Source organism: Scyliorhinus torazame, chromosome 12 (assembly GCF_047496885.1).
Source record: "Scyliorhinus torazame isolate Kashiwa2021f chromosome 12, sScyTor2.1, whole genome shotgun sequence".
Lineage (NCBI taxonomy): Eukaryota > Metazoa > Chordata > Chondrichthyes > Carcharhiniformes > Scyliorhinidae > Scyliorhinus > Scyliorhinus torazame.
The window spans coordinates 79,067,113-79,090,935 of NC_092718.1; the positions used below are offsets into that span (position 1 = coordinate 79,067,113).

Below are 23,823 nucleotides of genomic sequence, written 5' to 3' on the forward strand. Positions count from 1 at the left end.
GGCTTTTGGTTTTAACAAGATTTTATAAGTGTAAGGGAGTGTGCCCATGCCCTCGAATACACCGTGGTATCGGGTGATGATGGCGTTCAGCTGTGTCCGAAAGTCAGCGTCCTGAGATGCGGAAGCGTCAGCGGGTGACAGAGAGTGAACTCTCTGGACAAGGTTTAGAAGTTTGCACGCCTGAGCACCAACAGGGAGGCTTTAGTGGATCCCACTATTTCAAATGGCAGGTTAGCCTTTAATGACCGGTGCGACACTTCAAGCTGGCAAGAGCCACTGGCAGCAATGGCCTTACCATTATAGTCCAGAAGCTGGCAGGTGGATGGCAGGATGGTAGGCTTGACATGGAGGCTTTCGAGGTCAGACCGCGCAATGAGGTTGGCTGAAGCGCCGGTGTCTAGGCGGAATCGGATGCGGGATCGGTTGACTGTGAAGGTGGCACACCTGCGCAGTGCGGTCTTCGGCCTCGTCGTCCCCTCGGTCAGTGCGCGCATGCGCGAGAGCCGGCGAAAAGCGCGCAAAATGGCCGCCCTCATCCAGGCTTAGGCCCTGGAGTTGTTTAATGGTTTGCACCCGCTCTGCCTCGTGGGGACCTTGCCGCGCTGTTTCAGCCGCTTGAATGTGCGAGTATCGGTTAGTGGCGTGTTCATGCAGAACACAGATCTCGTTGGCTATCGCAAGGGTGAGATGTTTAACCCTGAGGAGCTGCTGGCGTCGGGGGTCCGATTGCACACCGAAAACGATCTGGTCACAGATCATCGAGTCGGAGGTGGAGCCGTAATTGCAGGACTGCGCGAGGATGCGAAGGTGGGTGAGGAAAGATTGAAAAGGTTCATCCTTACCCTGCAGACGCTGTTGAAAGACATCGCGCTCAAAACTTTCATTTACCTCGATGTCACAGTGACTGTCGAATTTGAGCAGGACTGTCTTGAACTTGGACTTGTCTTCACCTTCAGCGAAAGTGAGAGAGTTGAAGATACGGATGGGGTGGTCCCCGGCCGTGGAAAGGAAGAGAGCAAGCTTCCTGGCGTCTGAGGCAGCTTCCAGGTCTGTAGCTTTGAGGTATAGCTGGAATTGTTGTTTAAAGATTTTCCAGTTCGCACCGAGGTTGCCGGTGATGCGGAGCGGCGGGGAGGGCGGACGCTATCCATACTACCGGATGGCTGATTGCTGGTCGAAGGCAGATTACTTGAAGGTAGGTCTATTAAACTCTAACATCACATACTGCGACCATAATGTGTTGGGTACTCTGGATCTGTGGAGACTGCATTTACCTTCGCAGTAACATAGACAGGCTACCAACACTTGTAATAGTACAACTCTATTTTATTTAACTGAGAGCCGTTAAACATACTTGCACTGTGGGTCGACACTATGTTAGATTGACTGAAGACCTATGTCTAACCTGACCAGCCTATACTGCTAGCACATGGTGGATATTTGTGCTACTGACTGCGGGCTCTGTCTGTCTCAGAGGCTGCATCCCGAATGAGCGGGAAAACTAGTGCCCTCTGTCTTTATAGTGACCGTGCCCTAACTGGTGATTGGCTGCTGTGTTGTGTGTGTTGATTGGTTTTGCAGTGTGTCAGTCAGTGTGTGTCTCTGCACCATCATATACTGATGTGTATATTATGACAGACACAGAGTAAATCTCGCTCTACACTGTCCCCTTCAAACACTCCCAGGACAGGTACAGCACGGGGTTAGATACAGAGTAAAGCTCCCTCTACACTGTCGCCATCAAACACTCCCAGGACAGGTACAGCACGGGGTTAGATACAGAGTAAAGCTCCCTCTACACTGTCGCCATCAAACACTCCCAGGACAGGTACAGCATGGGGTTAGATACAGAGTAAAGCTGCCTCTCCACTGTCTCCATCAAACACTCCCAGGACAGGTACAGCACGGGGTTAGATACAGAGTAAAGCTCCCTCTACACTGTCCCCATCAAACACTCCCATAATAGGCACAGCACAAGGGTTAGAAACAGAGTAAAGCTCCCTTTACACTGTTGTCATCAAACACTTACAGGACAGCTGCAGGATGGGATAAGATACAGAGCAAAGCTCTCTTGACAATGTTCCCATCAAGCACTCCCGGGACAGCTACAGCACGGGGTTAGATACAGAGTGTGGTAGTCGGTATTAGAGGTATTAATGCTGTAAGACCATTGGTGGAGGAGGTACTGTTTTCATTGGTTAAGCCTGCCTGCTGGTTCCGCCCAGTAAGGCGGAGTATAAGAGACCCTGTCTCCCCAGCAGCTGCCTTCTGTACCTGCGCTGCTGGGGGAAACGTCTAGTGTGATAAAGCCCTCAATTGTCTCCAATCTCGCTTCTGGAGTTATTGATCGAGCATCAATTTATTACACTAGATTTTAAAGAATGGAGCTCCGAATCAAGCCGGAGTGTCTGCAACTCAGTCCCCACGCAGCAAACTCAGCGGCAACCTTCAAGCACTGGCTGGCGTGCTTCAATGGATATCTCAGGACGGCCACAATTACACCCACGGAGGACCAGAAAATGCAAGTTCTGCACTCGAGAGTGAGCCCAGAGATCTCATCGAGGACGATTTTGAGGCCGCAATGAATCTGCTGAAAGGACACTATATTCGCACTGTAAACCAGGTCAACGCCCGACATCTATTGCGACAAGGCGACAAATCCCTGGGGAATCATTGGAGGAGTTCTACCGTGCACTCCTGGTGTTGGGGCGGAACTGTAACTGCCTGCAAGTTTCGGCCAGCGACCACACAGAACGTTTGATCTGGCACGCATTTGTTGCAGGTATGCTGTCCTTCCAAATCCGCCAGCGATTGCTGGAGACACTAGGCCTCAAGGAGGCACGGGCCCTTGCTAGCTCCCTGGATGTGGCCTCCCGAAATGCCCGCGCTTACGCCCCCGACCGCGCGGCAGCCCCGTGGGCAGCGTGGAACCCCCCGCGACCGACTCCGATGCATCCCCAACCCCCCACAAGCTTGTGCTGCGAGACTGCCAGGCAACCCCGGGAGGACCCGCTGTTATTTTTGCAGGGAAACCAAGCACCCCCGACAGCGCTGTCCGGCCCGCTCATCCCTCTGCAAAGGATGCGCCAAAAAGGGCCACTTCGTGGCGGTATGCCATGCCCAGGCGATCGCTGCGGTCTCCGGAGGCGAATCGGGACCGCCACCACAACTCTCTCCACGGGCCATGTGCGGCCAGCGGACGCCGCCATCTTCCTCCTTCAGGGCCACGTGTGGCCTCCGGGCGCCGCCATCTTGTCTCTCGGACACCACGTGTGATGGATGGGCGCCGCCATCTTGTGCACCCCCAGCCTCTGCGACCAGTGGGCGCCGCCATCTTGGCTGGACTCTCAGGACCCCGACTCGGATGACCACACACCGCCCGAAGAGAACAGCCAACGTCTGCCACAACTAGCCTCGGTGACCCTGGACCAGTCTCGGCCCCGAACACTCGACTGCAACAACGACCATGCTCATCAATGGGCATGAAATATCCTGTCTGATCGACTCTGGGAGCACAGAGAGCTTCATACACCCCAACACGGTAAGGCGCTGTTCTCTCCCCGTTCACCCAGTTAACCAAAAAATCTCCCTGGACTCAGAGTCTCATTCAGTGGAGATCAAGGAGTTCTGCATAGCAAACCTCAGTGTCCAGGGAAGGGAGTTTAAAAATTACCGGCTCTACGTCCTTCCCCACCTCTGTGCTGCCACACTCCTCGGGTTAGATTTTCAATGCAACCTCCAAAGCTTAACCTTTAAATTCGGCGGCCCTGTACCCCCCTCACTGTCTGCAGTCTCGCGACCCTCAAATTCGATCCACCTTCCCTGTTTGCGAACCTCACCCCGGATTGCAAACCCGTCGCCACCAGGAGCAGACGGTGCAGTTCCCAGGACCGGATCTTTATTAGGTCGGAAGTCCAGCGATTACTGAGGGAAGGTGTCATTGAGGCTAGAAACAGTTCCTGGAGAGCTCAAGTAGTGGTTGTAAAGACCGGGGAGAAGCATAGGATGGTCATCGATTATAGCCAGAACATCAACAAGTATACGCAGCTTGACGCGTACCCTCTCCCCCGCATATCCGATCTGGTCAACAGGATCGCGCAATACAAGGTCTTTTCCACGGTGGATCTAAAATCCGCCTACCACCAGCACCCCATCCGCCCTAACGACCGCAAATACACTGCATTCGAAGCAGATGGGCGGCTCTACCACTTCCTAAGGGTTCCCTTCGGTGTCACGAATGGAGTCTCGGCCTTCCAACGAGAGATGGACCGAATGGTTGACCGGTACGGTTTGCGGGCCACGTTTCCGTACCTCGATAATGTCACCTTCTGCGGCCACGACCAGCAGGACCATGACACCAACCTCCGAAAATTCCTCCATACCGCAAAAATCCTTAATCTCACATATAAGGATAAATGCGTGTTCAGCACCGACCTTCCCGCCATCCTCTGCTACGTAGTGCATGATGGAGTTATAGGCCCAGACGCTGAACGCATGCGCCCCCTCATGGAGTTCCCCCTCCCTCACTGCTCCAAGGCCTTGAAACGCTGCCTGGGATTTTTCTCTTATTATGCCCAGTGGGTCCCCAACTATGCAGACAAGGTCCGCCCGCTAATCCAATTGGTTTTTCCCCTGTCGACAGAGGCCCACCAGGCCTTCAGCCGCATCAAAGCGGACTCACAAAGGCCTCAATGCACGCCATCAACGAGTCCCTCCCCTTCCAAGATGAGAGCGATGCGTCCAACGTAGCTTTGGCGGCCACCCTCAACCAAGCGGGCAGACCCGTGGCCTTCTTCTCACGCACCCTCCACGCTTCAGAAATCCGCCATTCCTCAGTTGAAAAAGAGGCCCAGGCCATAGTAGAAGCTGTGTGGCACTGGAGGCATTACCTGGCCGGCAGGAGATTCACTCTCCTCACTGACCAACGGTCGGTGGCTTTCATGTTCGATAATGCACAGCGGGGCAAGATAAAGAACGGCAAGATCTTACGGTGGAGGCTCGAACTCTCCACCTACAACTATGAGATCTTATATCGTCCCGGGAAGCTAAACGAGCCTCCTGATGCCCTATCCCGTGGCACATGTGCCAACGCACAAGTGGACCGTCTCCAAGCCCTCCACGAGGACCTCTGCCACCCGGGGGTCACTCGATTCTTCCATTTCATGAAAAGCCGCAACCTGCCCTACTCCATCGAGGAGGTCAGGACAGCCACCAGGAACTGCCAAATCTGCGCGGAGTGCAAGCCACACTTCTACAGGCCAGAGAAAGCGCACCTGATAAAGGCTTCCCGTCCCTTTGACCGCCTCAGTATGGACTTCAAAGGGCCCCTCCCCTCCACCGACCGCAACACGTACTTCCTGAACGTGATTGACGAGTACTCCCGGTTCCTATTCGCCATTCCCTGCCCTGACATGACCGCAGCCACCGTCATAAAAGCCCTCCACAGTATCTTTACGCTGTTCGGTTTCCCCGCCTACATACACAGCGATAGGGGGTCCTCCTTTATGAGCGACGAACTGCGTCAATTCCTGCTCAGCAGGGGCATCGCCTCAAGCAGGACGACCAGTTACAACCCCCGGGAAACGGACAGGTAGAGAGGGAGAACGGAATGGTCTGGAAGACTGTCCTACTGGCCCTACGGTCCAGGAATCTCCCAGCCTCCCGCTGGCAGGAGGTCCTCCCGGATGGCCTCCACTCCATCCGGTCACTGCTGTGTACCATGACCAACCAAACACCTCACAAACGTCTCCTTGTCTTCCCTAGGAAGTCCTCCTCCGGGACCTCGCTCCCAACCTGGCTGGCAGCTCCTGGACCCATCCTGCTCCGCAAACATGTGCGGGCGCACAAGTCGGACCCATTGGTCGAGAGGGTCCATCTCCTCCACGCTAACCCTCAGTACTCCTACGTGGCGTACCCCGACGGCCGACAGCATACGGTCTCCCTACGGGACCTGGTGCCCGCTGGATCCCCATACACACCCCCACCACCAGTCCCATCCTCCCTCCCATCGGCACACCCCACCAGACGGTCCTCCCACTGGTCCCATCTCGGGGTGATGAAACTGCCGAAGAAGCCGAAGCCACGCTCCCGGAGCCACAGATGCCCGAGCCGGCGCCTGCATCACCACCGAAGTTACGATGATCGCAGAGGACGACCAGGGCCCCCAATCGACTAATTGCTTCATTCTGAACTGTAAATAAATTTTGTAAATAGTTGCGATGTAATGAGGCAAAACCACTGTACTGATGTATACCGGGTACCTCCATAACCTTAACCTCTACCACTGTGTAATGCGAAGTCACCACCCCTGCCGGACTCTTTTTTTAACAAGGGGCGAATGTGGTAGTCGGTATTAGAGGTATTATGGTACACTGTAATGCTGTAAGACCATTGGTGTAGGAGGTACTGTTTTCATTGGTTAAGCCTGCCTGCTGGTTCCGCCCAGTAAGGCGGAGTATAAGAGCCCATGTCTCCCCAGCAGCTGCCTTCTGTACCTGCGCTGCTGGGGGAAACATCTAGTGTAATAAAGCCTTCAATTGTCTCCAGTCTCGCTTCTGGAGTTATTGATCGAGCATCACAGAGTAAAGGTCCCTCTACACTGTCCCCATCAAACACTCCCAGGACCGGTACAGCACAGGGTTAGATACAGAGTAAAGCTCCCTCTACCCTGCCCCCATCAAACACTCCCAGGACAGGAACAGCACAGGGTTAGACACAGGGTAAAGATCATTCTGCACTGTCCCCATCAAATACTCCCAGGACAGGTGCAGCACAGGGTTAGATACAGAGTAAAGCTCCCTCTACACTGTCCCCATCAACACTCCCAGGACAGGTACAGCACGGGGTTAGATACAGAGTAAAGCTCCCTCTACACTGTCCCCATCAAACACTCCCAGGACAGGTACAGCACAGGGTTAGACACAGGGTAAAGATCATTCTGCATTGTCCTAATCAAACACTCCCAAAGACAGCTACAGCACAGGGTTACATGCAGAGTAAAGCTCTCTGTACAACGTGAGCATCTACCACTCCCAGGTCAGCTATTGCACGGGGTTAGATCCGGAGTAAGGGACTGGATTCTCCATAGCCTGATGCCAAAATCGTGATCGGCGCTCGGGCGGAAAATGGATACCGACACCAGAATCGGGGCATGCACCGGATTGATGCTCGTCTGCCCTTCCAAACCGGCATCATTCGGCTGCGCACCGCGTTCCGTTGCAACACAGTTGCCACATTATCGGCTGGCATACCCTTGATGCTCTGCCCCCAATCGACCGAGTTCCCAACGGCCCGGGCCATGTGTGGTCCCAGCGGCCAGGAACCGGTGTGCCGACTGCGGACCGTGTCCAGCGCCGCCACACTCGTCCGGGATACGTGACGCTGGCTGGGAGAGCTTCTGCTAGGGCTGGGGGGCTGGTGGGGGGTGGTCAGAGTTTGGGCTATGGGGCCGCGGATGATGGGTTAGGGTTCGAGCATGGCCGGCGCCATGTTTAACGCTGCGACCGGTGCTTGTCGTCAGCCCTGGGCATGTGCGGCCCTGGACCCAATGATTCTCTGGCCATTTTCGGTGCGATTTGTGGGCGTTTCACATGGCGCTGGTGCTAGGCCCTCACCGGAATCGGTGAGGTGTTCATGCCAATTTGCCTGTCGTGAAACTCCCACTGATTCTCCATTCACACCAGCACTTAGCCTCAGGAAGAGAGAATTCAGCCCGAGATCTTTCTACACTGTCCTCATCATCACTCACAGGACAGGTACAGCACGGGGTTAGATACAGAGTAAAGCTCCCTCTACACTGTCCTCATCATCACTCACAGGACAGGTACAGCACGGGGTTAGATACAGAGTAAAGCTCCCTCTACACTGTCCCCATCAAACACTCCCAGGACAGGTACAGCACGGGGTTAGATACAGAGTAAAGCTCCCTCTACACTGTCCCCATCAAACACTCCCAGGACAGGGACAGCACGGGGTTAGATACAGGGTAAAGCTCCCTCTACACTGTCCCCATCAAACACTCCCAGGACAGGGACAGCACAGGGTTAGATACAGAGTAAAGCTCTCTCTGCACTGTCCCCATCAAACACTCCCAGGACAGGTACAGCACAGGGTTAGATACAGAGTAAAGCTCCCTCTACACTGTCCCCATCAAACACTCCCAGGACAGATACAGCACGGGGTTAGATACAGAGTAAAGCTCCCTCTACACTGTCCCCATCAAACACTCCCAGGACAGGTACAGCACAGGGTTAGATACAGAGTAAAGCTTCCTCTACACTGTCCCCATCAAACACTCCCAGGACAGGAACAGCACGGGGTTAGATACAGAGTAAAGCTCCCTCTACCCCATCCCCATCAACCACTCCCAGACAGGTACAGCACGGGGTTAGATACAGAGTAAAGCTCTCTCTACACTGTCCCCATCAAACACTCCCAGGACAGATACAGCACAGGGTTAGATACAGAGTAAAGCTCCCTCTACACTGTCCCCATCAAACACTCCCAGGACAGGTACAGCACAGGGTTAGATACAGAGTAAAGCTCTCTCTGCACTGTCCCCATCAAACACTCCCAGGACAGGTACAGCACAGGGTTAGATACAGAGTAAAGCTCCCTCTACACTGTCCCCATCAAACACTCCCAGGACAGATACAGCATGGACTTAGGTACAGAGTAAAGCTCCCTCTACACTGTCCCATCAAACACTCCCATGGCAGATGCAGCACGGACTTAGCTACAGAGTAAAGCTCCCTCTACACTGTCCGCATCAAACACTCCCAGGACAGGTACAGCACGGGGTTAGATACAGAGTAAAGTTTCCTCTACACTGTCCCCATCAAACACTCCCAGGACAGGTACAGCACGGGGTTAGATACAGGGTAAAGCTCCCTCTACATTGTCCCATCAAACACTCCCAGGACAGGTACAGCACGGGGTTAGATACAGAGTAAAGCTTCCTCTACACTGTCCCCATCAAACACTCCCAGGACAGGTACAGCACGGCTTTAGATACAGAGAAAAGCTCCCTACATAATGTGCTCATCGAACTCTCCTAAAATGGGCAGTGTTCCAATCTACGTATGTCTGTGTCCTTCTGGGGCTCTGGGAAGCTGAACGATACAAACATCCCTCAGCTGCATGAAGAGGGTTGATTGTTTGTTCGAACAATGGAAGCATTAACGTACGTCCTTCCCCCTTGACAATCATTAACCCACGTGGCTGTGGTCAGGCCAGCCTGGAGGGCAGGGAGGAAGAGAGAGAGTTACATGGAGCGAACTGCAGACAGAACTCACCTTCTGGATCTTTCCCTCGACGTCCAGGTGAATGGCCTTTGTGTGAACTGTCGAGGAAGCCGTGCCCATGACGCCGAACACAAGGCTGGGATTTGTGATTGTCAGATTGTCGAGCGGGCAGTTGAGAGAATGGACGAGAGCAGAATGATCGTGTGTGTGTCTCTCTCAATCTCTCCCGCACTCTCTCTCAAGCACACACAACATCAGAGTGGCTCAGCACGGTTTCCTCAGTAACATCACCATCACTGCAATGGGGAGGAGGCAATTAGTCCAGTCTCTCCAGTTTGAACAGACTGTTCGAATGTTGGCTCCTCTGCTCAAGGGCTGGGTGTTCCTTTCGACACGGATAGCAATCAATAACTTGCGAAAACCAGTGTAACTATTATACATCAGGGAGATTATAATTTATTACTGAACAACATGACACTGGAGGTTGAGTCCCATGTTTAATTAATTGCTGGGATGTGGTCATCACCGCCTCGGCCAACAATTGGTGACCGTCCCTAATTGCCCTTGAGAAGGTGGTGATGGTGAGCTGCCTTCTTGAACCGCTGCCCTCTGTGCAGTGTGGGCACACCAAAACCCCTGTTCGGGAGGGAGTTCCAGGAACTTGGATCCAGTGACAGTGAAGTGGGGCGAGGGGGAGTTAATTTAAACTGCCCTGATTTCCCAGCTCACTACCCGTCTGGAAAAGGAAAGGTGCCTTTTTCTTCATCCTGATTTCCCTCTTTGTAAATGGTGGTGTATTTTTCCAACTCTTAGATTTGGAGTTGCCCAAATCCTCTCTTTACAACTTACGCAGCAGACTCGGAGTAAGATGAAAATAAAAAGGGGTTGGTTTATTTTTACACACGTGTGTGCACACACACACACACGAGAGGGGTTTCACAACATGCACCCCCTTTATTACACTCACATAGTAAATGGGGCATAAGGAGAACATGAAGACTGTTTAGGGCATGATGACCACAATAAAAATACAAGTATCGGTTTTCCGTGGGTCCGGAGTCTGGAATCGTGTGTTGCCGGATTGACCCTCCCGAGGACAGGTTGGCTAATTTCAGAGTGACCTGTTTTTCTTTTCCTCGAGCGAGGCCTGTGCCACAGGAGCAGGAAAGCGGAATGGGTCAATCGGGAGTTCTGTTCTGAGGTGCCAGTAGTTTGCAGTTTTCACGAGGTTTCGAGTTCTTTCGCTTGACAGTGGACAGTGCAAGCTGTTGCCTGGAGTCTGGTACGCACTGGGGGCTTGTTCAGTAACAGCCCAAATTCAGTTCCAGCAGACAGTGTCACCCTGCAGCTTTTGGGGGTGTGGGGGTGGCGTAGGACATGTGACATACGTCCTCCATGTTGGACACAGGATGAAGGAATGTCTGAGGTATCGTTGGAGTCGGGACTCTTTTTTGTGGGCCGCGAGTTGTAAAACAGTCTTTCTCTGGTTGGTACCATTGGGTCAGGATTGCTGATGTTTTGGCCATTAGCACCACTGTGGGAGTTTTCCTTTGTGTGCAGGAACCTGAGACAAGACTCCGTGTCACCATGGCCACTGTTACCTCGCAATTGCTGCAAGGCATCAGCTGACTGGCTGAGGTCTTTGTTCGCTCAGTGGTTCTCTATTTTTACCAGCACAGAACTAAAAAAAGACTTATAAAATAGTCCAGGCGATTAATGCAAAGATTTTTTTTATCTTGCACCATGACAGAAGAAATGGTGATATTTTCCAAGTCAAGATGGTTTGTTGGCTGCAGGGGAAATTGCAAGTGGTGGTGTTCCCATGTGTCTGCTGCCCATGCCCTTCTAGAAGGTAGAGGTTGCGGGTGTGAAAGGGGCTGCCTGAGGAACCTTGGTGAGTTGCTGCAGTGCATCTCGTAGATGGTACACATGGTTGCCACTGTGCATCGGTGGTTGGGTAAATGGTTAATCTGGTGGAATGGGTGGCGGGTGGCTTTGTCCTGGGTGGTGTCCGGTTCTCGAGTGTTGTTGGAGCTGCTCTCATCCAGGTAAGTGAGGAGTATTTTTTAAAAAGAATGTATTTTATTACAAACATGTATCAAAACATGTACCGCTTTGGATACTTGTGGGGGGGGGGGGGGGGCGGGGTACGGGCCTCTGGCACGGAGTCTGTCCCTGTTGCTCAGAAGGGAAGGGGGGAGAAGAGCAGAGCATTAGTAATTGGGGACTCTATAGTCAGGGGCACAGATAGGAGATTTTGTGGGAGCGTGAGAGACTCACGTTTGGTATGTTGCCTCCCAGGTGCAAGGGTACGTGATGTCTCAGATCGTGTTTTCCGGGTCCTTAGGGGGGAGGGGGAGCAGCCCCAAGTCGTGGTCCACATTGGCACTAACGACATAGGTAGGAAAGGGGACAAGGATGTCAGGCAGGCTTTCAGGGAGCTAGGATGGAAGCTCAGAACTAGAACAAACAGAGTTGTTATCTCTGGGTTGTTGCCCGTGCCACGTGATAGTGAGATGAGGAATAGGGAGGGAGAGCATTTAAACACGTGGCTACAGGGATGGTGCAGGCGGGAGGGATTCAGATTTCTGGATAACTGGGGCTCTTTCTGGGGAAGGTGGGACCTCTACAGACAGGATGGTCTACATCTGAACCTGAGGGGCACAAATATCCTGGGGGGGAGATTTGTTAGTGCTCTTTGGGGGGGTTTAAACTAATGCAGCAGGGGCATGGGAACCTGGATTGTAGTTTTAGGGTAAGGGAGAATGAGAGTATAGAGGTCAGGAGCACAGATTTGACGTCGCAGGAGGGGGCCAATGTTCAGGTAGGTGGTTTGAAGTGTGTCTACTTCAATGCCAGGAGTATACGAAACAAGGTAGGGGGACTGGCAGCATGGGTTGGTACCTGGGACTTCGATGTTGTAGCCATTTCGGAGACATGGATAGAGCAGGGACAGGAATGGATGTTGCAGGTTCCGGGGTTTAGGTGTTTTAGTAAGCTCAGAGAAGGAGGAAAAAGAGGGGGAGGTGTGGCGCTGCTAGTCAAGAGCAGTATTACGGTGGCGGAGAGGATGCTAGATGGGGACTCTTCTTCCGAGGTAGTATGGGCTGAAGTTAGAAACAGGAAAGGAGAGGTCACCCTGTTGGGAGTTTTTTATAGGCCTCCTAATAGTTCTAGGGATGTAGAGGAAAGGATGGCGAAGATGATTCTGGATAAGAGCGAAAGTAACAGGGTAGTTATTATGGGAGACTTTAACTTTCCAAATATTGACTGGAAAAGATATAGTTCGAGTACAATAGATGGGTCGTTTTTTGTACAGTGTGTGCAGGAGGGTTTCCTGAAACAATATGTTGACAGGCCAACAAGAGGCGAGGCCACGTTGGATTTGGTTTTGGGTAATGAACCAGGCCAGGTGTTGGATTTGGAGGTAGGAGAGCACTTTGGGGTCAGTGACCACAATTCGGTGACGTTTACGTTAATGATGGAAAGGGATAAGTATACACCGCAGGGCAAGAGTTATAGCTGGGGGAAGGACAATTATGATGCCATTAGACGTGACTTGGGGGGGATAAGGTGGAGAAGTAGGCTGCAAGTGTTGGGCACACTGGATAAGTGGGGCTTGTTCAAGGATCAGCTACTGCGTGTTCTTGATAAGTATGTACCGGTCAGGCAGGGAGGAAGGCGTCGAGCGAGGGAACCGTGGTTTACCAAGGAAGTGGAATCTCTTGTTAAGAGGAAGAAGGAGGCCTATGTGAAGATGAGGTGTGAAGTTTCAGTTGGGGCGATGGATAGTTACAAGGTGGCGAGGAAGGATCTAAAGAGAGAGCTAAGACGAGCAAGGAGGGGACATGAGAAGTATTTGGCAGGAAGGATCAAGGAAAACCCAAAAGCTTTCTATAGGTATGTCAGGAATAAGCGAATGACTAGGGAAAGAGTAGGACCAGTCAAGGACAGGGATGGGAAATTGTGTGTGGAGTCTGAAGAGATAGGCGAGATACTAAATGAATATTTTTCGTCAGTATTCACTCAGGAAAAAGATAATGTTGTGGAGGAGAATGCTGAGCCCCAGGCTAATAGAATAGATGGCATTGAGGTACGTAGGGAAGAGGTGTTGGCAATTCTGGACAGGCTGAAAATAGATAAGTCCCCGGGACCTGATGGGATTTATCCTAGGATTCTCTGGGAGGCCAGGGAAGAGATTGCTGGACCTTTGGCTTTGATTTTTATGTCATCATTGGCTACAGGAATAGTGCCAGAGGACTGGAGGACAGCAAATGTGGTCCCTTTGTTCAAAAAGGGGAGCAGAGACAACCCCGGCAACTATAGACCGGTGAGCCTCACGTCTGTAGTGGGTAAAGTCTTGGAGATTATAAGAGACAAGATTTATAATCATCTAGATAGGAATAATATGATCAGGAATAGTCAGCATGGCTTTGTGAAGGGTAGGTCATGCCTCACAAACCTTATTGAGTTCTTTGAGAAGGTGACTGAACAGGTAGACGAGGGTAGAGCAGTTGATGTGGTGTATATGGATTTCAGCAAAGCGTTTCATAAGGTTCCCCACGGTAGGCTATTGCAGAAAATACGGAAGCTGGGGATTGAGGGTTATTTAGAGATGTGGATCAGAAATTGGCTAGCTGAAAGAAGACAGAGGGTGGTGGTTGATTGGAAATGTTCAGAATGGAGTCGAGTCACAAGTGGAGTACCACAAGGATCTGTTCTGGGCCCGTTGCTGTTTGTCATTTTTATCAATGACCTAGAGGAAGGCACAGAAGGGTGGGTGAGTAAATTTGCAGACGATACTAAAGTCGGTGGTGTTGTCAATAGTGTGGAAGGATGTAGCAGGTTACAGAGGGATATAGATAAGCTGCAGAGCTGGGCTGAGAGGTGGCAAATGGAGTTTAATGTAGAGAAGTGTGAGGTGATTCACTTTGGAAGGAATAACAGGAATGCGGAATATTTGGCTAATGGTAAAGTTCTTGAAAGTGTGGATGAGCAGAGGGATCTAGGTGTCCATGTACATAGATCCCTGAAAGTTGCCACCCAGGTTGATAGGGTTGTGAAGAAGGCCTATGGAGTGTTGGCCTTTATTGGTAGAGGGATTGAGTTCCGGAGTCGGGATGTCATGTTGCAGCTGTACAGAACTCTGGTACGGCCGCATTTGGAGTATTGCGTATAGTTCTGGTCACCGCATTATAGGAAGGACGTGGAGGCTTTGGAGCGGGTGCAGAGGAGATTTACCAGGATGTTGCCTGGTATGGAGGGAAAATCTTATGAGGAAAGGCTGATGGACTTGAGGTTGTTTTCGTTGGAGAGAAGAAGGTTAAGAGGAGACTTAATAGAGGCATACAAAATGATCAGGGGGTTGGATAGGGTGGACAGTGAGAGCCTTCTCCCGCGGATGGAAATGGCTAGCACGAGGGGACATAACTTTAAACTGAGGGGTAATAGATATAGGACAGAGGTCAGAGGTAGGTTCTTTACGCAAAGAGTAGTGAGGCCGTGGAATGCCCTACCTGCTACAGTAGTGAACTCGCCAACATTGAGGGCATTTAAAAGTTTATTGGATAAACATATGGATGATAATGGCATAGTGTAGGTTAGATGGCTTTTGTTTCGGTGCAACATCGTGGGCCGAAGGGCCTGTACTGCGCTGTATTGTTCTATGTTCTATGTTCTAAAACAGGTTACAACACATAAACACCCCAGGAAACATACTTCCAAGCAATCAACTATACACTCTGTACAAATTTTTGCCTTTTTCCGCCGCCGTGCAATCAGAGAGGCGAAGGCCACGACATCGGCCTTCCTCCTCTCCATGAGCTCCGGCTTCTCTGAAACCCCAAATATCGCCACCAAAGGGTCCGTGTCCTCCACCTCCTCCACTATCCTGGCTAAAACCGCGAACACTGCCACCCAGAATCTTCCCAATTTTTCGCAACCCCAAAACATGTGCGCGTGATTCGCTGGCCCCTGCCCACACCTCTCACCTCATCTGCTACCCCCTGAATGAACCCACTCATTCTCACCCGAGTCATATGCAGCCTGTGCACCACCTTAAACTGTATCAGGCTCATCCTTGCACAGGAGGACGTCCCGTTTACCCTTCACAGTGCCTCACTCCATACTCCCCAATTGATCTCCCCTCCTAACTGCGTCTCCTAACTGCACAAAGACCACCCCCGCTTTCAAACTCCTGAGGTGCGCGAACATCTGGGACCTTTTAACCGGCCCATTAAGTCCCCGGACGTTCCACGTTAACAGCCTTGTCAGAGGCTTACGCCTCCAATCCCCTCTACCGTCTGTCATCTTCCCCACTTAACTCCCACCCTCTTAATTCCACCCTATACCAAGCCCATCCATGATGGCCCCCTTCTCTGCCCCTGACCATCTCTCACACCCTGCCACGTCGCAACAACCTCCCCGCCTCCCCCAAAAGCAAACAAAGAAATGCTAAACACAAACAGTCCCATAAAACAGGAGGTGGGGATGGGAACATCCACCCTCACATACACGTTTCACTCCTTACAATCCATACAGTAAACAACAAACCCCAAAAAGGACCCCCTCCAAACCGGAGGGGACGAAAATACCTACCCCCACTTCGAACATGTTCCCAACCATTCCGAAATGCCAGCACCCGGGTTCCCAAGCATTGTCTACTCAGTTCTGTGCTCCTTAATGAAGTCTTCAGACACTTCTGGGGTCTTGAAATAATACTCCTGGTCTCCGAACGTCACCCAAAATTTTGCCGGATTGAGCACCCCAAACCTGATCTCCCATCGGTACAGCACCGCCTTGGCCTTGTTGAACAGCACGGTAGCATAGTGGTTAGCACAGTTACTTCACAACTCCAGGGTTCCAGGCATGATTCCCAGCCGGGTCACTGTCTGTGCGGAGTCTGCACGTTCTCCCTGTGTCTGCATGGGTTTCCTCCGGGTGCTGCGGTTTCCTCCCACAGTCCAAAGTTGTGCGGGTTAGGTGGACTGGCCATGCTAAATTGCCCTTAGTGTCCAAAAAATGTTAAATGGGGGTTACGGGGATAGGGTAGATACATGGGCTTGAGCAGGGTGCTCTTTGCAAGGGCTGGTGCAGACTCGATGGGCCGAATGTCCTCCTTCTGCACTGCTAATTCTATAATTCTATGATCTAACCCTGCCCACTGCTTTGCCAACTCGGCTCCAATGTCCTGAAAAATTCAGACCTCATTCCCCTCCAAGTCGCAGGTATGCTTCTCCCTGACCCAAAGCAAAATCTTCTCTTTCTTCACAAATTTGTGGAATCTCACAATCACAGCCTGTGGCGGCTCCCCAGCACTAGGCTTCTATCTCGGGGACCTATCCGCTTGGTCCATTTCAGACGCCTTATCTAGCACTACTTCTGCCACCAGCCCCGCCAGCATCTTCGAGACGTACCACGTGGCACTCACTCCTTCAGGCAGGCCCACTGCCTTCTCGAGGTATTCTCCTGCCCCTCCACCTTTGCCCTCAACGTTTTACACAGGTCCCCTAGCAGCCCCACCTCCACCTCCAGAGCCACCACACGATCACTGTGGTCCGAAATCACTCCTTCAATCTCCCAAATTTGTGACCACTGCACCTCCAAACACTTTTCCACCCGTTCCAAAGAACTCTTCAGAGGTGCCACAGCTCCCTCGATGGCCTTCGAGTGGTCCTCCCGCATCTCCTTCCTCTGCTGGCAGAACTCCTCCTTGATAAAAGTCATCAACTGCTCAATCTGGGGCCTTCCAACTTTCACCAGCCCCTCCACCGCAACCAGCCTTAAACTAGCTGCTGCAGCACATTTTTTCTCTAACATTTGGCCAGGTCTCTCACCGTCTTCTACCGGGTTTGGTAACCAGTGGACATACCACTCTCGGGGGAAATTACTCCTCCAATCTTCACTTCCGCCTTTTCATCAAAATTCCACCCAGTATCGGGTAGAAAGAGCTCTTTCCTGTGCACTACAGTGCAGAAGGAGGCCATTCGGCCCATCGAGTCTGCACCGACTCTTCAGAAGATCACCCTACCAAGGCCCAATCCCCCGCCATGTAATCCCAGCCTAAGCGGCAATTTAGCATGGCCAATTAACCTGACTAGCACATCTTTGGATTGTGGGAGGAAACCGGAGCACCTGGAGGAAACCCACGCAGACTCAGGGAGTAAGTGCAAACTCCACACAGACAGTTACCTGAAGTTGGAATCGAGCTAGTGTGCCTGGTGTTGTGAGGCAGCAGTGTTAACTGCTGTGCCACCCAAAGCTCCCTCAACACTGTCCTCATTAAACACTCCCAGGACAGGGACAGCTTGGGATTAGTTACAGAGTAAAACTCCCTCTACACTATCCCCATCAAACACTCCCAGGACAGTTACAGCACGGGGATAGATACAGAGTAAAGCTCCCTCTACGCTGTCCCCATCAAACACTCCCAGGACAGGTACAGCAGGGAATAGATACAGAGTAAAGCTCCCTCAGCGCTGTCCCCATCAAACACTCCCAGGACAGGTACAGCACGGTGTTAGATAGAGTAAAGCTCCCTCTACGCTGTCCCCATCAAACACTCCCAGGACAGAGACAGCGCAGGGTTAGATACAGAGTAAAGCTCCCTCTACACTGTCCCCATTCAGCACTCCCAGGACAGGCATAGTACGGGTTTAGGTTCAGAGTAAGGTTCCTCTACAGGACACAAATTATACTACGTTGGATGTTTTCCTGTCTCTCTTGGTCTCTATTTGATAAATTTTGTGAATCTTTTGTAATTCTCCCCGGAGCGGAGAAACTACGACATCTTCTTCACAGCCTTCAACACGTCATTGATGAAGATGAACATCTTGCCAAGATCATCCCCACACCCCCTTGCCTTCAAGCCAACTCCTCAGCTAAACCTTCAAGGCACTACTTGCCTTCAAACAACCGCGCAACCTCAAACAAACCATTGTTTGCAGCAAACTACCCAACCTTCAGAACATTGACCACGACACCACACAACCCTGCCATGGCAATCTCCGCAAGACGTGCCAGATCATCAACATGGATACCACCATTACACGTGAGAACACCACCCACCAGGTACGCGGTACATACTCGTGCGACTCGGCCAACGTTGTCTACCTCATACGCTGCAGGAAAGGATGTCCCGAAACGTGGTACATTGGCGAGACCATGCAGACGCTGCGACAACGAATGAACGGACATCGCGCGACAATCACCAGGCAGGAATGTTCCCTTCCAGTCGGGGAACACTTCAGCAGTCAAGGGCATTCCGCCTCTGATCTCCGGGTAAGCGTTCTCCAAGGCGGCCTTCAGGACGCGCGATAACGCAGAATCGTCGAGCAGATGCTTATAGCCAAGTTCCGCACACATGAGTGCTGCCTCAACCGGGACCTGGGATTCATGTCGCATTACATTCATCCCCCACCATCTGGCCTGCGAAATCCTACCGACTGTCCTGGCTTGACACAATTCACACCTCTTTAACCTGGGGTTACCCCATCTCTGGATCTGTAAAGATTTAATCACCTGCTAATGCTCGCATTCCAAGTATTGTCTGGCATCTTTGAATTTGTCTATATATATGTTTCTGGAACATACATCTTCATTCACCTGAGGAAGGAGCAGCGCTCTGAAAGCTAGTGACATCGAAACAAACCTGTTGGACTTTAACCTGGTGTTGTAAGACTCCGTACTTTGTAATTTACCACAAGCTTAATTCAGGCTGTGAAATCAAAGTGTGTTTTCTCAGCAAGGGATTAATTATTTAAAAACTGTTCCATCTGTTTTCCATTTTACTTTGAAGTGTTGACTGAGGGGAATCGCTTTTGCATTCGAAAAATCCTTTAATTAGCTCTGGGAATGACAAATAAGAAAATACAGGGCTTTGTTCGAACATGCTGCTTCCTGTTTCCCTATTGTGGTTGATTCATTTACATCACAAGCCAACTCCTCAGCCAAACCGAGGAACAGGAGGAGGCCCATTCAGCCGCTCTCGAGTGGCAGTGCATGCTGTGAGGAGGATGCAAAGAGGCTGCAGGGTGACTTGGATAGGCTGGCTGAGTGGGCAAATACTTGGCAAATGCAATATAGTGTGGGTAAATGTGAGGTTATCCACTTCGGTGGCAAAAACAGGAAGGCAGATTAGTATCTGAATGGTGGCAGTTTAGGAAAAGGGGAAGTGCAACGAGACCTGGGTGTGATGGTGGAACAGTCACTGAAGGCTGGCATGCAGGGACAGCAGGTGGTGAGGAAATCTATTGGCATGCTGGCCTTCATAGCAAGAGGATTTGAATATAGGAGTAGGGATGTCTTACTGCAGTTGTACAGTACCTTGTGAGGCCACACCTTGAGCATTGTGTGCAATTTTGGTCTCCTAGTTTGAAGAAGGACATTCTTGCTATTGAGGGTGTCCAGCGAAGGACCACCAGACTAATTCCCAGGATGGCAGGGCTGACATATGAAGACTGGATCGACTGGGCTTGTACTCACTGGAGTTTAGAGGAATGAGAGGGGATCTCATAGAAATCCTGATGGAACTGGACAGGCTAGGTGCGGGAAGAATGTTCTCCATGTTGGGGCCATCCAGATCTAGGGGTCACAGCCGAAGAATAAGGGGTAAGCCATTCAGGACTGAGATGAAGAAATATTTCTTCTCTCATTTAATTGTGAACTTCTGGAATTCTCGACCACAGAAATATGTAGGGACCAGTTTGTTGTGTATATTCAAGAGGGAGCTGGACATGGCCCTCGCGGCTAAAAGGATCAAGGGGTATAGAGAGAAAGCTGGGGTGGGATACTGAATTTGCATGATCAGTCATGATCATAGTGAATGGTAGTGCAGGCTCAAAGGGCCGAATGGCCTACTCCTGCATCTATTTTCTATGTTTCTATGAACAGGAGTGGGCCCATTCAGCCCCTTTGAGCCTGTTACACAGGAGCAGGAGGAGGCCCATTCAACCCCCTCGAGCCAGTTACACAGGAACAGGGGGAGGTCCATTCAGCCCCCTCGAGCCTGTTACACAGGAACAGGAGGAGGCCCATTCAACCCCCTCGAGCCAGTTACACAGGAACAGGAGGAGGCCCATTCAACCCCCTCGAGCCAGTTACACAGGAACAGGAGGAGGCCCATTCAGCCGCTCTCGAACCTATTACACAGGAACAGGGGGAGGCCCATTCAGACCCTCACAACCTGTTACACAGAAACAGGAGGAGGCCCATTCAGCCCCTCCAATCTGTTACACAGGAACAGGAGGGGGCTTATTAAACCCCCCTCGAGCCGTTGCAAAGGAATAGCCCATTCAGCCCGCTCGAGTCTGCTGCACAGGAACAAGAGGAAGCCCATTCAACCCCTTGAGCCTGTTATACAGGAACAGGAGGCACATTCAGCCCCATGAGTTTGTTACACAGGAACAGAAGGCACATTCAGCCTCCTCGAGCCTGTTACGAAGCAACGGGAGGCGATACATTCAGCTTCTTCGAGCCTTTTCCAAAGCAACAGGGGGAGGCCATTTAGCCCCTCGAGCCTGTTACAAAGCTACAGGAGGAAGCCATTCAGCCCCCTTCAGCCTGTTGCACAGGAACAGGAGGAAGCCCTTTCAGTCCCTCGAACCTGTTACACAGGAACAGGAGGAGGCCCATTCAGCCGCTCTCAAACCTATTGTTGTGTTATGCTGCTTCGGATAACACAGGCTGCTACTTGATGCAGTCTTAACTAAAGGATGCTCCAGACTCAGAAATGAGTTCAACGTGTTTATTGAACACAGTTCCCAAATGAGTTTGACTCTCTGCCAATCTAACTGTAGTAACTCAGTCTAACTGTAGCAGCTTGCTCTAAGCCACGTGCTGGGGTGCGATGCTGCTGATCAACCCTGTCTAACTCTCTAGATGTCTGTCTGTGGAAAGAGGCAGGGTGTGAGTGCCTCATCCCTTTTACAGTGTTATGTCATGCCCCCTTGTGGTGATGCCACATCTGTGTGTCCTGACTGCCCATTGGTTGTGTCCTATTCTGAATGTTTATTGGTTGCATGTTTGCATATCATGACATCTCCCCCCCTTTTTTGTTGTTGTAGATATATACATGTGAATGTGTCTGTCTAATGTGACTGACTGAGGAATACAGAACAGAACAATCAAAACAAGTTCTCATGAGTCCAGTCTCTGAGGCTTGCGTCTGATCCTCGTCGACCGCCGGCGGTGGTGGAGGGGATGACGGTGTCTTGACAGGCGAATGGGAGGCACAACTGGTGGCCTCGTGGTTCGAGGTGTCTGGAGGTGGCAATTCAACATGTGGAAATGGAGGGGAAAGTGGTTGTGGGCAAGCAACTTTTTGCAGTGCCCATCGATTCCTTCGCACAATGGAGCCATCAGCCATACGTATGACATAGGATCTGGGCGCTGCCTATCGAACAACGACAGCCGGAGCAGACCACCCACCATCTGGTATCTTGATCCTGACGGTGTCTGCTGGGGATAGCACATCCAGATCAGTGGCATGTGCATCATAGCCCTGCTTCTGGCTGTTGCAAAGCTGCTGGTGACTAACGATCGACTACCGAGAACTTAATAAGGTAACCCCTTCAGCAGCCCCCATTGTTGCCACGAGTCCTGTGACCATGCTCAAACAGGGAGTGCAGGCAAAGTATTTCACAGTGCTGGACATAAGCAATGGCTTTTGGTCCATCCCGTTAGACAGGGCCTGCCAGTATAAATTTGTATTTACGTTTCACGTGGACATGCCTCCCACAAGGATTCCATAACTCCCCCTCCATTTTCCACCGACAATTGGCCAACGGACTTTCTAAATTTCCCTGACCGAATGCTTAATACAATATGTAGACGATCTTCTCTTGCATAAGGACACAAAAGAGGAACACGTAGAGCTCTTATCTGAATTACTAGGCCTACTGCAATTAAGCGGATGTCAGGTAAACCCCAAAATGGCCCAGATTTTAAAGGAAAAAGTTCTTCATTTAGGAAGAGAGAAATTGAGCAAAAACGGATCAAGTCCATCTTTCAATTTCCCCTGCCCCAAAATGTCACTGCACTCCGGTCATTCCTAGGTTTGGTAGGATATTGCAGAAATTATATAGATGGTTTTGCCACCAAAACAGCCCCACTCTCAGAGCTCCTTAAAAAGAACGCCCCATGGGAATGGCTTCCGCAGCACACAGACGCCATTGACGATTTAAAACGCGCCCTAGGCACAGCCCCCGCTTTACAAGTTCCAGACCCAGACTTGCCCGATGCCATAGAAGTAGCAACCACTGACTGAACCCTGTCAGCAGTGCTCCTGCAAGAACGACACGATCACCTAGGACCCGTAGCCTATGCCTCAAGATATTAGACCCCGTAGAACAAGGATTCTCAGCCTGCGAACGGCATTTGCTTGCAGTCGTTTGGGCAGTACAGTACTTTGCGTATATCACAGGACTCAGTCACGATCTTGACCGAGCACACCCCCACGCAACTATTACTCAACGGTACATTAAAGGATGGTTCAGTCAGCCAAATCAGAGCAGCTCGCTGGCCACTACTATTACAAAGCAGGGACATTACGGTAAACCGCACCAAAACCCACACATTTCTGGCCGATAATCTCCAATATGCAGGGACCCCACATGAATGCCAGATCATAGCAGCCCAACACCACACAGGACCCTTTATCCCAAAGTCACTACACCCATGAGCAGGCAGTAAGACACAGGATTCCCAAACCACAGGGGATACTTAAAAAATTTATGTAGACAGTTCTTCCACAATTGAAAATGGAGTTAGAATGACTGGTTGTGGAATGTATGTGGAAGACGCGCAGGGACGCCCCCTAGAAGAGATCTCTTTAAAATTGTCTGGCCACCATGGTTCACAAGCAGCAGAACTCGCAGCCATAGCCTATGTAATTCAGCACCCCATCTCTTTTCCAACCCCCACAGACAGACACTCGGACACCCTGTATGTGTGCAACAGTTTAACAGGATTCCTGCCCCTGTGGTAATCTCGAGGTTTTGTTTCAGCCGATAGAAAACCCCTACCCTCTGCACTGTTGTTAAAGTGCATTCTTAAGACAGCCTCAGATCGCACATACGGTATCATTGAAGTAAGAAGCCATCATCGCTCCTCTCCACCCGGTAATGTAAAGGCAAACGCCTTCGCCAAAGCAGGATCACGCCATGGTCACTTCTGGCAGCCACCCGAAAGCGAATCGATACACTCAGTCCCAGTTTCCCAGACCAATGTTGAGGATCTATCTCAATCCCAAAAAGCAGACAACACCCTCAAACAGGTTTTAGACGACACCTTCCCAGCCCCCAATGATAAATGGAAGGATGCACTGACTGTGCAGGACGGCATTGTTTTAAAAAACGGAATTTATGTGGTCCCCGCCCAGGACAGAAACCACCTCATTTACCAGTTTCATGACTGACACGGACATCAGGGGATAGACAATACCATTGCCCTTTTAAGACCTTTGTGTTGGTGGCCCGATTTAAAAAGCGAGGTAACCCATTATGTCGAGAATTGCCTTATCTGTGCTCAGAACAATCCTGAACGTTACTCAAAGGACAATTACATCACACCCGACCTGTGAATG

General features: G+C 51.2%; 1 protein-coding gene across 2 annotated transcripts in view; it reads right to left on the minus strand.

The window, feature by feature from the left end:
* Positions 1-9,638, minus strand: part of LOC140386504 (high affinity cGMP-specific 3',5'-cyclic phosphodiesterase 9A-like) — a 111,741-nt gene extending 102,103 nt beyond the window's left edge. Inside the window, exon 1 of one of the 2 annotated variants that reach the window (XM_072468898.1) lies at positions 9,294-9,638. In XM_072468898.1, coding sequence (XP_072324999.1) covers positions 9,294-9,362 — 69 coding nt within the window. In that variant the 5' untranslated portion in view covers positions 9,363-9,638. The remainder of the gene's footprint in view (positions 1-9,293) is intronic. The other variant, XM_072468897.1, reaches the window with a different exon arrangement.
* Between the last annotated feature and the right edge of the window lie 14,185 nt (positions 9,639-23,823).